At 43.5% G+C, this 15,936-nt stretch overlaps 1 protein-coding gene across 9 annotated transcripts in view; it reads left to right on the forward strand.

The window, feature by feature from the left end:
• CDHR5 (cadherin related family member 5) overlaps positions 1 to 15,936 on the forward strand; it is a 423,620-nt gene that overhangs the window by 151,449 nt on the left and 256,235 nt on the right. For 5 of the 9 annotated variants that reach the window (XM_086957775.1, XM_086957776.1, XM_086957779.1 and 2 more), the window contains exon 4: positions 8,871 to 8,963. The exons of the other annotated variants lie outside the window; for them this stretch is intronic. In XM_086957775.1, the coding sequence (XP_086813901.1) occupies positions 8,871 to 8,963 (93 nt within the window). The remainder of the gene's footprint in view (positions 1 to 8,870; positions 8,964 to 15,936) is intronic. 9 annotated transcript variants of the gene reach the window in all.

The raw sequence follows: 15,936 nt of genomic DNA on the forward strand, positions 1-15,936 counted from the left end.
TGATTTAGTAAGGTGATGGTGTCTACCTTGCAAGCTTCCTCAGTTTCTGACGCAACTAGGAGGTCGTCTATGTACTGGACCAGAACTGAGTTCTTGGGCAGCACTAGACTTTCAAGATTTTTCTTCAGCAGCTGGTTAAATATCGATGGGCTTTCTGTATACCCCTGAGGGATACGACACCATGTTAAAACGCGATTTTCCAGCTTAAAAGCGAAAAGATACTGGCTATCTTCATCTAAAGGAATCGAAAAGAAAGCCTGGCACAAGTCTATCACGGTGAACCATTCAGCTTGGAACGGTATCTGAAACAATATCACTGATGGATTCGGTACCACTGGACAACATGAGACAACAATATTATTAATCTTTCGAAGGTCCTGCACTATTCTGTATTTTCCACTAGGCTTCTGCAAACCCATAATCGGGGAGTTACATGGACTACCCACGATCTCCTTCAGTATTCCCTGTTTAATCATGGATTCGATCACAGGCTTTATTCCTGCAATTGTCTCCGGTGTCAACTTATATTGTGGTGTTCTTGGATACTCGGCATTGGGCTTTACCATGATCTTTACCGGTTCTACTCCTTTAATCAGTCCTATTTCTTCTCCAGTAAAATCCCACACCTCAGCTGACACTTTCTCCCTCAAGTCCTGTGGAAGCTCCTCCACTGTTAAGGTAGGATATAGTTCCACGCATTCCTGAGAGTTTACAACCTTGAAATCGGCATCTTCATCGTTGGTCTGCACTTCTACTCCTTCAGGTGTGCAATGTATTGTGCAATTCAGTTTACACAACAGATCTCTTCCTAGCAAACACACAGGACTAGAATCACAAACCACAAACTGATGTTCATCACTGTAATTCCCTATCTTCACTGACACTGGTTCTGTCAGAGGATTCGTCATTCTCCTGTTTGCGACTCCTACCACCTGAATCGTCTCCCCCGATATTGGCAGACCCGGGACTACCGCTGATCTCAAAGTGGATTGAGTGGCCCCTGTATCCACCAAAAAGGTCGTAGGACATCCAGCCACTTCAGCCTCTACGTATGGTCCTCTCTGATCTACTTCCAGGGCTGCTCCTAGAGTACAGTCTTCTTCCCTATTCACTCGTTGCCCTGTAAGAGGATCAACGTAGTAGCATTCTTCTCCTCCTACGAACAATGGCATTTGTCTATAGGTTTTCCCTCCGTTTGTGATCCGAGGCGGTTGAGGAAACGGGGCTCGAGGAGTCTGAGTCCCCCCTTTGACAAACTTTCCCTTCGGGACTGCTGCTCCCTTTACCACGTTGTTCTGTACCTCTTCCTCCTCCTGTTCTAATTCCCCTGTCTCAACATTATAAGGACACTCGCGTCTCCAATGTCCCACCTCGTTACACTGATGGCACCTCGTTGTCTTTTTCAGTGTCGCGATATCTATTCTCGGTCTCGGTCTTTGTTCCTCATCTCTGCTTTGATTATTCTGTTTCTTTCCTGGCGTTCCTGTTCCCTGTTGTCGCTGTCCACCCTTTCCAGCTGATTGCGTCTGCACTAACATCAGCTTTTCCTTAAGTTTCTTTGCCTTCGAATCTATTTCGTCGCTGCAGTACCTCGCATACCTCAGAATCTCATCTAAAGGTTTGTTTTGCCAACAGATCAAATGCTGTTGAATCATTAAGCTTATGTCTGGTCTCAATCCTAAGACGAACTTAGACACAAACTGTCCTATGTCTTTAGGATCCATTACGTCTAACCCACTGTACTGTTTGAATGCTTTCAGTAATCTCTCATAGAACTCGTGAACTGTCTCTTTAGGTTCCTGAGTTGTTCGATCTATCTTAACCCAGTCTATGTCCTGCACCGGCACTTTCTCCTTTAACCATGCTATTACTCTCTCGTACTTTTCCATGACTCTATCTGATGGACCATTTGTCCGGGCATCTCTCGGAGGCTCACAAGCGGGCCATTCGACACTAAGCTTGCATGCCGTCCACAAATCTCCGGGTACTACGATATCAAACAGAGTGTTCAAATCGATCCACAGTACCTTAGAGATCTTCACGAATCTCTCTACCTGCTTATACCACTCCACGGGGTTCTCTCTAAGCTTGGGGAAAGAATTAGTAAATGCCGCTAAATCCCCGCTACTCCAGGGCACATGGACGTAGTTTTCGTTTGCGATTTCTCGCAACGGGAAAGCTTCCATTCGCATTAGCTCTCCATCCTGGGACTTCGCAAGTGTACTCCTTCTGACGGATCCCCTCTTAGACCATCTTTCCTCCCATCTATCCAGATCCCTCCATATTCTGATACACATGATTAGTTCCCTTATGTGTACTCTTAGGCCAATCGTTCTACGCTCATCTAGATCCTGATCCGTGCAATTTAGTCTATGGTTGGCTTGTAAAGCTTTAGTTCGTGACATGTCTATCATATATTTATCTGCCAATTCAGATAATTTTTCATGAGCTGACCTTGCTTTCCGAGTAACATCCTTAGATAAAAACAGTATTTCATCTGGTTCGTACAGCTCTAACCTTTCTATTGCCACTGTGCCATCTATGATTTCATCCAAGTCTGATTTCAAGCTCATTACATCAAGCCGTCTTGCTTTTATTTCAGCCTTCAGTACGTCAGTCCTAGGTTGTTCTCTTACATCTCTCTCTCATCCACTACGCGCCCTACGTCTAAGTACAGGTGAGTTGTGAGGAGTTCTTCTTGTATCTCTTTGTTCCCACCTCTCTAGATCCCAAGCTTTTCCATCCTCCCTTGGGGTATGGTGGAACAATGCTCCATTCCTCATCACTACATTCTGTCTTTTCGGCTCGGTCTCTCTAGATACAATGTAGGATCCTCCGTTCTGTTCTGTATCACTGCACCTCCCTTGCTGTCTGGTGTCGCTCAATAAACGGTAAGGTCCTTCACGGTCCTCCATGTTCCCGCGATCTCGTCCGTGATCACCGGATGTATGGCGAGACCCTTCGCGACTCCCCATGTTCCCGTGATTCCAATGTCGCACATTTTCGTCCGGGGCATGGTGAGTGCACCTGAAACTATCTCGATACTCCTGCGTCTTCCGTTCTCCCTCACTAAGGATGACGCGAGGCACTCCCCCACACCCTGCATTCCTGTCGTCGCACATTTGCCTATTGCCACTGGTAGTATGGCAAGTATCTCCTTTGCTTCCTTGACTCCCTCTCTCCCACTCCGGGCTGCTTTCACCAGCTCCACAATGAGAGAGGATCCTGTTATCCTGGTCACTCCATTCTGCTCCTGTTTCAAACCTTTTATTCTGAGTCTCTTCGGCAGCATCCCATTCTCTCAAATATTCCCTTAATTCCTTATAGGATTTCGGTTTCGGTCCCCTCAAATCCATTTGTCCTCTTTGACGCCCTTGTTCTATCCAGGGACCTGTTGCTGAATCTAATGGGGTACTCCGACTCCTTGGTCCTAGCAACTGCCTTTGGGAATTGATCGTATTATTCCTACTTTCCATCTCTGCCCTTTCCCTGTCCCATCGTGCCTGTTCCTCCTGCTGGGCTCCCTCTGGGTTGTAGATTGACACTATAGGACCTATGGTAACAGGTACTTGTAGAGCATCTGGCATTTGATACGATCTTGCATGCTGTGTTTCTGGCACCTTCTGGACCACGAATCGTCCCACTACTCTCTGTTCGGGACTAGATTGAGGTACTTCCTCACCTTTCCTGGTATCCCATTCTGTTACTGGGAGCGGTTTATATTCCCCCCATCTAGCTCCGTCCCCTTGCTGTAGTACGGGACTTTCGGCTTCACTGTTGTACGGAGGTGGTCTATCTGTTAAGAGTCTCTCTATCAGATCCTCATCTGGCTCACTATCCTCATCTTCTTCTAGAGGTTTCTTTTCTCCGGTAGCTTCTAGCATTGTGAACAATTTATCTGCTTTTTTCTTTTGCACTCTCCACTTTTTAGCTTCATCATCCCATTTTGCATCCTGCACTGCTTTTACCGATCGCCTCACTCTTTCTTGGCGTCTCTTTAAGCTCTTTTCGTGTGCTGCTCTAGACCATGCACTAAGGGCTTCGAACTGTGTTGGCCTCGGTAGAGGTCTCGTTGCAAGCATTACTGCTTTCAGTTGGTTCAATACTTCTAGCTTAAACGTCCCGTATCTCGGAAACGTCAGTTCCTTATTCCCTTCTGTTAGCTTATTCCACTCAGAGATCCATAGTATTGAGTGTAAGCCTACATTCACAGCCATATAATAAGCTGGTGTGCCTTCTGGTGGAGCTTCTTCTCCTGCATACAAGTTTCCTCGATCTCTCTTAAAGATCGCCCTTAAACGCTTAAAACACTTCATTTTCGGTAATCTACGATTTTCCTTATTAATTCTCTTCCTTGTTTACGTCCCGATGACAAACCACCAATCCCTGTGCAACTCTCGCTAATCGGCCTATCCCAGCGCGGTTCTATACTAACTGGCCAATCTCAGCACGGCTCTACGCTGACGCCCCTCCTTTCTCAGCTTGCCTCGCGGTCTTGCATACGTCTCATTCATACGCCGAAAAATGACTACTTCCGTCCAAGCGATCACTTTTCTCTGACTGTACGGCCACAGTCTAACTGTAATTGTCACCTCAACTGGCGAGACGTCTTCCTCTCACTTCGGACGCTCGCCTTAACTGATAGGTTACTTACACACAGTAAACGTACGACCAGCGTCCGTTACTCATACACTCACTCAAACGCTCCCCCTATCATCGGTCTGCGGGCGATCAATGGTACCTCATGACCCCCTTTAAATGGTAGACAAATTACTCTGGGTGTTCGATACACCCGAACCACTTAAGCCCTCTCTGGACATAAGATTTTATCCGGTTGCGCGCGCTCACAACCTTCCCTCAATCACACTACAGGCATTCAACTCCGCTTGACATTACAACACAGGTACAACATAAAACACCGCAATCTGGCAACGCATGACCCTTATACTCACTCTCGACCGACTCTGCTGCTTTTCTCTCGACGCACCGTCAGCACCTTCTTCGGCAGGGATTCTTCTTCTGGTCGTCGATGACTAGGGACCTTGGGGTAATCTAGACCTGACCTAGGTTGTCTTCCTCAAGAAGAAAACCATCTTTCTCTGCTACCAACTGCGGGGAATGAGATTTTAATATCTTTTCTGATTACTTAGATATTAATCTCATTCATCAATTTGGATCGGTTATTTTCTGTCATTGAGTAAAAGACAAACCCCACATAGGTTAGATAAACCCCATAAACTGACGCAACTCTGAAGAACCACTTACGACTGATAAAGTTTAAAAGGTTTAATATAAAATTAAGAAAAGTTGCAAATACAATCCTCTCAGTTTAAGATTCAATAAGTATACAGGAACTAGAAGGAACATAAATTCCCTAAAGAACCTCAGTCTATAAAGGAATACAATTAAAGTCAGTTCCAGAATCAACAAATTAAAAAGCATAGATACGATGTGGTTCCGTTGCGTCATCTACAAAAAGAAAAGAATACAAGTTAAATCTGTCCCTACTCTATGCTAGGTGACATCCCTACTTCGCAAGTTTCTATTACCCTAAAAAGGTGTCAGCAGTGTGACTTCCTAGGAAGTTCAAACTCTCTTAGCCTCTAAAGGTAACTTATGTCGAGAAGCAGTACACTCTCTGCCTACCCATCCGCTCTCTAAGGGTCCTCGGCCTACTGCTCTCTTGCGCTCTGATCTCTCTCAGCGCATCTGCTCAAGTCATCTGCTCTCTTGCTGTTCCTCCTATTCGCCTTCGCTATCTTCTCCCCGGGGTGCTGTCCCTAAATACACAATCACCGTATGGATGGAACGCCCCTTGACGCCCACCACATACACATACATATGATGTCACTTTCTAGGTCTTTCCATAGCTTCGTCTCTTCGCGTCGTCCGTTAAGTTGACCTTTCTCCTTAGACGCCATCTTCGTCTTCTTGCTGGTGACTTCATTGACATTCCATTTGACACTTTCGGAGCAAAGTCTATCACCTTATCAGAACTTCATTCTTTACGGCTGTATACGTAACCTCATTTGGTCCTGTGAATGGTCATTTCAAAACAAGACTCAAATTCCAAACGTCTCTCCTCACGTTTAGGCCATAAACTTCGTCTAGCATTGTCACCTTAAATCTAACAAGACCTTAGACTCCTTGGCTCGCACATTCAGATGAAGGCTATTCACGACATCTGTGAGCCCACTAAATTACATACAGCGGACTACACTCCTGCGAACCCTTGGTCAGTCAGGTTAAAATCACACATGACCAAACTCTTCTAATATTCCTACAAACTCTTTCTACACAGTATAACCTTTAACACACATTTATATATAACCGCATTTTAGCAAATCCTTTGCTTATAAGTGAATACATTTTACATAGAATATGAACCCTATACATCAAACATAAAGTTATATTCTCCTGTTACATCGTTTATATATGCTCTGCACTTTTCTTCGCTTACATTTCTCGCCGCTTCTCCATTTAGAATTATACACGTACATGAATTCTACTTTGCACGTTCTTCTGTTCGTAAGCATTTCTACACATTTCTATATTAGCCCACTACGTATACGGCTTCTAATTATAGCATGTTCTAACGTGAATACAAATTCATTTCCTATTACATTGGTTACATCGGCTAATTCATACTATAAGTGCTATTTCATGTTACAACTTCTACGTTTATGTGATATGCTCATAATTATGGTCCGGATATACTTTTTATTCAAATTGCGCTCTCTCACTACCAAACAAAAATAATTACTGTACATGAAGCTTCACCACAAATGAATCCCATTTCGACTATTTTTTAACAGCAAAGCCTTATATAGAGAAAAAATGCCTGCAAAATACTTTCCATTGCCCTTTTAAAGGCCACGTTGTCTTTAGTTGTAAATGCAAAATAACAAAGGCCTAGCAGATTTATTTGTGTGGCCTTGTTATGCTAAACTAAACAATCACAAATGAACCTTAAATTTTATTGGATTAATCTGGTCTGACAGGAGTGACACTAAGTCTGATTTGACGTAGTCTGATTGCTTTAGAACCAATATGAGGAAGGATGGATAGTTCTGGGATGAATGACAGATCCTCATCAAAGATCATAATTCGTACAATTGCCTACAGATTCGCCAACCAGCTTTTACATTATACTTTCCCGAACTAAACTGCAATGGTGAGATAGCCCACTGGAATAATGCACCTAATGCAAACAATATGTTTAAACAGCAAGTTATACACTTAGAGCTGAGCTGCATCATAAAGGTAAACGTACACGTTTGTGTACGTTTTACTATTATTTGCAGTGGGCTATGGTATTTTACTAGTAAAAAAAAATATATAAAACTGTCCAGAGTTTACCTTTGTGAATCAGGCCCACATCCATGGTGGTTTAACCCAGCTCTGTATCTTTACAATTCTAACATTATCATTATTATTTTCAATTCATGACCCATGATTTATTTACACACGACCATGCCAAGGGCTATAATATTGTTGTGTGATATTTTCTCTTGACAAAATAATTTTCCTATGAGACTTCTGTCTCTTAACCAGCCAAGTACATTGCTCTACTCCACCGAATATTGCTCAATTTCCTGAAACACATAATCAAGCAAAATATTACTTTGATCTGTTTCTGAGGTTCTGATTGGTTGTGGCAGGCGTATTCGTATTCAAAAACTTTATTCGATACATAAAATGAATCATAAAAGTATTGAACATACAATTCATCTTGCCTTTAGAAGAACTAAATTGAAACACAATTATACCAATAAATTTAAAAAAGACATGATGATGACAATAATAAAAAAATACAAGAAGGATTTGCATTATAAAATTTTGTAAAATTCCTATACATGTGGTGCTACCCATAATTCTTCCTAATCTTTAGTGAGATTCTGATGAAAGGCAATAGTGCTAATGAATTGTGAAAGTAGAATGTTTCACTTGAATGTTCTCTTAACATCGTCACTGTTTGAGACTATTATGCTTCTTGTTTGGGTTTCAATTAAGCCTTTTTATTGACACCTTGGAGGAGGGAGGCCATTGCATACCTGCACCAATGTTACACTTTTCAATGGGCAGTTGTGGAGCAGGGATACTGCCAATCAGATTACTGACATTGCTGACATTGACCCGGCAGTGGTCCACAAAATTGTACCATATTATATAATAAGCTGGCTGTACCTTTCTATTGATTTTTCCATTGCCTGGCCAGGAGATGGCGATAGAGTAGCAGTAGAGTGCTCCAGCTCAGACTTGGTGGTGGCCCTCTACCTCCTATATCCAGGGATTCATGGAATACCTGGGAATTATGCCCCGTTCTACTGCACCTGATGAATAAGCGACAGCTTTGTGTCACCTCCACACTGCAAAATCCCAATACAATCCTTCCGATTACCTTCCCTGGACTCCTTAACAGCGCCTCATGCAATAGGAATCCCTTAGGCTTCTCTTGCCTGCAATACTCATTCCTTTGTTATGGCCAAGGGAAGCCCAGGGGCTCACACTTTGTCAGGGTTTTTTCCTCACAACTGAAATTACTATCCTAGGGGTTTCCATCATGCCTTACATCATTGATTTAATATGCTACGAAAACTTAACCCCTATATGTAATATTTGGATATTCAATATTATCACTACACAGGTTTTCTAATATGTGAAATGGACACACACTCTTCCATTCTCAAACAGCCTTCTACTATTCACCGGTTGTATAAAAAAGCACTAATCAAAAGTAAAAAGCTGTCTTAAGGTGCCCAGCCGCGAATGACTGATGTTTTATATCGGAACTTTTCATTTGTGTAGAAATACCTTAACTAATGCAGTCTTTTTGGTTTATGTCTATCCTCTTCGTTCAATATCACAAGGTCGACACTTTGACGGTAATCGTGCAAGTTGTTAATGTGAATGACGAGAGCCCAGTTTTTCAGAGAGCCTCTGTAGCCTGGGAAGTTAAAGAGGTTGGTATTTTCCTTGCAATACATGTTGTGCAGTGCCAGTATTAACAATTGTAAATCAGACAGCTGTATGTATAAAAAATGCTTAATGATGATTGGTGCCTAACTCGTTGATATCTATCCAGAGATGTATAGCTAGTCTTTGAGTCAAGCCTCATTACCGTAACAACCTGCATATCACTACGCCGTTTTCTCATAACTCAAGTTTGTGTAGATTACAGATGTCTAATAAAAGAAGTAGACTCTTAACCTACAGAATGTGTCTGCACTTGGATGCATAATATGGGAGAAGACAGGTGAATACGTATATGAAAACATTTCTTTTCTCTACTACTACACATTCCTGAAGTAAATGTGTGTCCTTGAAAGCATTATGTGCCATGAGTTGTTATAATATATCCAAAGAGTTCTCAGTCTGAAAATTGGGTAGTCTATGATAGTTTCCACTCTGTTTTAAAATAGTTCGTTCCTTGATCTGTCTTATTATCAAGGTTACGTATTATAATGTGTCTTTATTGACTTTGAATGTAACACTTTATAAAGGTGTGCACAAAAACATCTTATATGCAATAAATATAATTTCCTTAGATTTAACTCACAATACAAATTATTAGAAGCCAGTTCACATTCATGAAGGGAGACTCAACCACTGACAAGAGGAAGTGAGTAGTTAGACAAGTAGAAACAAATTAAGTATGAGATCAGTCTGTAAATATCTTCTTTCACTCACACACATTTGAATATAAGAAACATTTCATGTCTACCAACAAATGACTAGTTTTAAAGTTAGTAGGTATTAGGTGACAGAGAAGATAGGTATTCTGAATAAACAGATGTGTAATTGGGAAACTGGACTTCGGTAGGGCCCTCTCTTTAAATTTGTTTAGCCCATTAAAAAATATATTTTGCGTCATATGATTAAAAACCAATCGCTCCCCAAGCAATTCTTTTTAACCAGCTAGTTTGTTTCTTATTAACATTAACACCTCAATGCTTATTTTCTTCAGCTTGGTCCTTGTGAGAGGTTTTTCATTCATCAGCTCTTATTCCTACGAACTGGCATTGCATGCTTAATTTTTGTCTACAATACATAACTTTAGCCATTAGAAATTGAGCTGTTGGATGAATGGGTTGACCCCTGTTCAAGTAATAGTAACAATCCCTGGCAGGGTGAAACACAGAAATCACTAAATTAACCTGTGCTTTAATTGTGTGTAGCTTGGAACAAAAAGTAGTCAGGCTTAACCTAGAGGCAATGTGCTAAGTATTTATGCAGCACACAAACAGTAATACATGTAAAATGCATCACAAGAAAAATCCAACACCAATACAGAAAAAAATAGTATATTGTAATACATTATTTTCCATCAAAATGACAAAAATCAAATCAATAGAACCGGAATTATGAATTTGTAACGTTTTTAGTAAAAACAAGTGCCTAAAACATCAAAGTGCAAGCCGCAGATATCTGGTCATGCAAGACCGGGCCAAAGTCTAAAAATATGGCTGACCGCGATGGAGTGCGGGTCAGATACAAGAAGGGGATTGGGCCTACTCAGCGCTTACCTTCGAGCGTAATATAATTTTAAAGAAAAATGTTCTTAGAAGGTAAAAATTCAGTGGGGCAAAGCTGCAAGCTGTGTCCGGGGAAAAAGTGCCGTCGTTGGGGAGCCACTGGATGAAGTCGCTGTGAGGATTTCTACTTTTGGGCCTAGTCACTTTTTTGGAAGCCAAAACTCTCCAGTGGACCGTAGTAGCCGTAGACAGTCCCAGGAGGCCAAATCCCCTGTGGCGAAAGACCGCTGAACAGTATTTGTTGCTGTGGAGAAGAATGTAGCAGTAGCAGCAGCAAAGTCAGGCCAGCCAGCGGTGCACCTTGGGTGGATAGACGAGCAGGTTTGCCCCAGTCTTGCCTCGGTTCTCAGAGCACTTGTTAGCCTAAACATTTATAAGTCCCAAGTTTTGGATTTTGGCTATCTGGGTAACTTTAGTACCACATCCAAGGGCCCAGGGCTTGTGGGACACCACTTGGTGGTTCAAGATTCACTCAGGCTGGGTCCAGGAGTGAGGACAAGATGGTGGGAGCCTGTTATCTCCCTGGGACTCTGAGAGGAGGCCAGCAAACTAGTCTTTGGAGTCACTCAGGGCTAACCTGTAGTGCTGGCCTCTAAGGGTCAAGTCAGGCTCAAGGCAACAAAGCTGATCTCTCAAGTGCAGCAAAACAGCCTTGTGGAGTACACTGCAGGCCACAGAAGCTGGCAGTCCACTAAGAATCCTACTGCAGGTCCAGAATGTGAACTGGAGAGTAGATCTCATGACTTTTTATACCTGGTGTCTTATTTGAAGTTAGGAGAAGTTTCTAGAGATTTCTCTTTGAAGTGCTTGGTGTTTCCCGACTTCCCTGACCTGGCTTCAAGCTGGCTGCAGAGAAAATGTCTGCTTTCACACAAAGGCTCATAAAGCACCAGGCATGGTATTTAATTTAAAAAAAGTAGGACATGTGTACTTAGGTGTTATATGTTCTGACAGCGAAAAGCTCCTGAAGTAATTTTTCACTGTGGAAAGGCTATCTCTCCCATGGACTAACACTGGGTTACCTTATTACACTTAAAGCTCTCTTACGAGTCTGACACATGGGGGCACGGCGGCCTCCCGACTGCCTTATTACGATTAGAGTGGTCTGACTGCTATTTCCCCCTTCAACCTCCACGGAACCGCAGTTCCCTGGTGGTGTTGCAGCAGTAAAGAGGCATCAATATGTTTGGCGGGACCGCCAAGACCCCGCCAAGCATATTAGGAGTTTCCTCTCCTCCATGTTTTTCATGGCGGCTCCTCCTTGATGAAAACCCTGGCAGAGGGGAAACAAAGGGGGCCTCACAGGACCTCCTTGTGCCTTGCTACCCTAGGGTGCATACAGGGGGAAACAACATCTGCCTCCCTGGGTGCATGCACCCCAGGTCTTGCACTGCATGGACTTTTCACTCCATGCCGTGCAGGGACTGTTTTTGGCGTTCCCATTGCAGTGCCAATTTTTAGAGGCACCGCTGTGAGAACGCCAAAAAAGAAGACTCCCAGAAAGGAAGAGACTCCTAATGTGGCAGGCTGACCATGGCTTTGGCAGTGTGTCTGTAGGGCAGACCCGGCGCTGCACCGTCAAAGTCATAATCAGGCCCTTAATAAGTGTTAAGTTAGAGAACAAATAGAAAAATACTTCTTCCATTTATTTGAATTGTAGGAGATGATGGACGGAGGCCTGAAACATTTCAGACACTCACCCCTAGTCACAGATCTGGGTTGAATCCATCATTGTTCTTTATCTCACTTCCCAACCCCAGTTCAGATCCAGCTATATCCAAATCAGTCTTGATCCTGTGCATCATGGGAACAGTCCAGCCCGAACTGCCAAGCTAGGTCTTCCCATTGACCGAAAATAAGCATCCTGGGACCGGTTTCGGGGTAACATCCCTCATCAGCCAGGCTAGCTTGAATCCAGTTGCAAAGTGAGTAAGGGGACCCACGTCTGGGAGAACCCCGCCAACTTAGGGCGAACAAAGCAAACACAAGTAAGTAAGCTCTCCACCTGGACGAACCTAGTCCCTGTATCTGGCCCATGCTTCATCGCAGTCTTGGTGCTATTTGTACCTGAAACTTTAACATTCTTAACGCTAGATCTACTCATTAGATGTTTGTCATTTTGTTGTCATTTTATTTATTAAATGTTACTCTATTTTCCGACTTTTGGGGGGATTTTTCTTTTATTGTGTTTTCACTTTATTATTTTTTAAGTGCTGCATAAATACTTTACACATGACCTCTAAGTTAAGCCTGACTTGTTTTGTGTCAAGATACCAAAATGTTGGCCAGAGGTTTATTTAGTGACTTTTGTGGTTCTCCCTGACAGGGATTGTGTTTATTATTTGAGTGGGGCTTCCACCCCTTTCAACGAAGAACCAATATTATTACACTTTCTGTAATGTATGCTGCTGTATGCACTGTGTCAAAACTCACAGAGGGACCTCCTGGGGTGCCCTCAATGAGCTGAGGTCACACCAGAAATTTTGCAGACTTTTGGTAGCAACCACTCACACACTGAGTCAGTCACCCATACAGCTTCTCACATACCGTATTCACTCACCCATACAGTCACTCATACAGCCACTCACCCATATTTTCACTCACAAAGCCACTCACTTACTCATGCGGATACTAACACATGTACTCACTTACCTATACAGTCATCGACAAAAGCACACACTCACCCATTGAAGCACTCTCACATTTACTCACTCACCCATACAGTCACTCACACTCACTCACTTACCCATACAATGCATATGCACCCAGTCACTCATCCATTCAGCCACTCTCACACCCCATCACTAACTTTTTCATGACTTTCACATACCCACTCACTCACCTATACACCACTTACATACCCACTCATTCACCCATGCAGCTACTCACACACACAAACTGATACAGCTATTCACACTACCTCGTCTACCCATACAGCCACTCACACACCCAAACACTCACTCACCCATACAGCCACTCACTCACTTATACAGCTAGTCACAGCCACTAACACAGCCACTCACACACCAATACCGCCACTCACACACCCACTCACATATAGCTATGCACAGCCACTCATATAATATATGTTAGAAATAGTATCACTCATTATGGGAACAAAAAATACACTAATTTAAGGATTGTGGTAGCTTACTATATATACTTAACACTCATAAATGTTTAGAAAACACTCACAATTAATAAATGATGTCATCAATTAAGTCATAAGTAAGGTCAGAGATGCCATCAGTAATGTCACTGACCATGTCATGAGTGATTTAATAAGTGAGGTCATAAGCAGTGCAATTTGATCCTAATTATAATGTCCCAGTAACCTTTGTTTTTTAGTAAGTTTTTTACATTTTCTTTCCTAACTATGACAGCCCTGTAACCTTTGTTTTTAACCCCTTCAATGCTCATGACGGAATGGTTCCGTCGTGAGCATCGGTTGAGCTGTGCTCATGACGGAACCATTCCGTCATGACCACACCCATTAACATTAGGGGTCAGCACTGGTGATAAATCTGGGCAGCAGTCAAGGTGTTAAGTGAATTTCCAAGTTTTTTAAAATTTTTATTTCCTAACTGTTACCTGTAACCTTTGAGAGTGAATGTGTGAATGAATGTCTCAGTGGGTGTGTGAGTTAGTGCATGAGTGTCTCAATAGGCGTGAGAGTGTCTGTATTATCTGGGGTGGCTGCACAAGTGTCTCACTGGGTGTGTGAGTGTCTGAGTGGGTCTGTGAGTGGATGCGTGACTCTGATTTTGTTCTTTTTAATACAGGAATGGGCCACATTTTGGCCCTGGAAATCCCATCCCCTGGTGCCCAATTATTCACAAATGGGGGAGGGAGGCCATGCAGCCCTCCTCCACCGGACAATTATGGCCCTGGGGACCCCATCCACCGGGGCCCGGCCGTGTTTCATTGAGTGCCCCCAGGGCACCCAGTGTTCACTGGGACCACTGGGGGAGCCTGATTACCCGCCTCCTGCAGGAGCTGGCATTGCTTTCACACGAAGCTATTAACAAATGGGGAGGGAGGCCATGCGGCCCCCTTCCTAAGGCCGATTTCGACCACGGGGCCTCAGCCCCCAGGACTCAGCCATGTTTTCCTGAGTGCCCAAAGGGCACCCAGTGTTCAATGGAACCTTGGGGGCAGTTGAAGGCCCCCGCAATTCCCGCCAGCTCCTTGCCTCCTGTGGGAGCCGGCATTGCTTTCACACACTAGGAACTGCTGAATATGCAGCTCCCTGTGTGCAAAAGCAATCAGTTCATCTGTTTTCCTGCCCACTTGACAATGGGCAGGGAAAGAGATGAAAGCTCTGCTTCCAGCTACCAAGAGCATTTTTCCGCTTGCTGGAAGAGGAGTGTTTGCTGTGGCTTAGAGGGAGCTATCAAAGCTCTCGCCAAGTCACAGCAAACAGCCATGAGCCGGTCCTGTGGGGTGGAGGCCCCCCTCCTTTCACTTTCATGGCCCCAGGGCGGATAATGACCTAGGAGGGAGGCGCAAAACACCCCATCTTTTTCCAACTGGAGTCACGGATCCAACGCAACTCCTGCCAAAGAAAAAAAATGGGTTTTTTTGCCCTGCGGCACTACTCTCACTCAAGAGATGTACCGGATCAGGGTATTCCTACTGAAGCTGAGTCCCAAGATGGCTGTCAACACTTGGTTGAAGTGTTGGCAGCCAATCACATTTGAGCACGGGGACTGTCACATCCTCTAGCGACCACCTACTTCAATTATAAACCCCCTAGAGTTGGTGGTTCCCAGGGCTGCAGGGGGCCCGAGCATACCTCCTGTATTTCATTGCATTTTTGCCCTCGGGAGATGGTGGTCCCCTTGTTTATTTATTTTTTTACTTTTTTTCTGGGACTCGGTATCAAGCTGAGTCCCAAGATGGCTGCCAACACTTCCTGGTTGAAGTGTTGACAGCCAATCAAATTTTAGTAGTATCCGCGAGTTCACTGCAAAGATCTGGAAAACTGCTGAACGGATTTACACCAAATCACAAAAACCACACTTTTTGAACCAACATCTAGCTTTCAGCCATATTTGGTGTAATTCCGTTCAGCAGGCTGTAGTGGTGTTCAGAAAATGGATAATCCCCATAGGCTTAACATCGGGATAACGCGTTTTGGGACTGCCCTTCGTTCTCTGCCCCCACTTGATGGATCACTCCGAAACTTTCAACACAGTAGCTGAGCCAAAAAGTGGAAGTTTTGGGAAAATGAAGATACAACTAGGGAAACTCTGCTATTTGGAAGGAAAACTAGCTTCAGAAAGAATAATGACAATTCTAATTCAATGGATTAGGGAGTTAGGGTAATTTTGACATACAGAAAAAAGGAGCATCGGCTCAGGTCTATTGATAGAAAGCAGTGACTGATAATATTAAGTAA

The sequence above is a fragment of the Lissotriton vulgaris genome, chromosome 2_1 (genome assembly GCF_964263255.1).
Source record: "Lissotriton vulgaris chromosome 2_1, aLisVul1.2, whole genome shotgun sequence".
Classification (NCBI taxonomy): Eukaryota; Metazoa; Chordata; class Amphibia; order Caudata; family Salamandridae; genus Lissotriton; species Lissotriton vulgaris.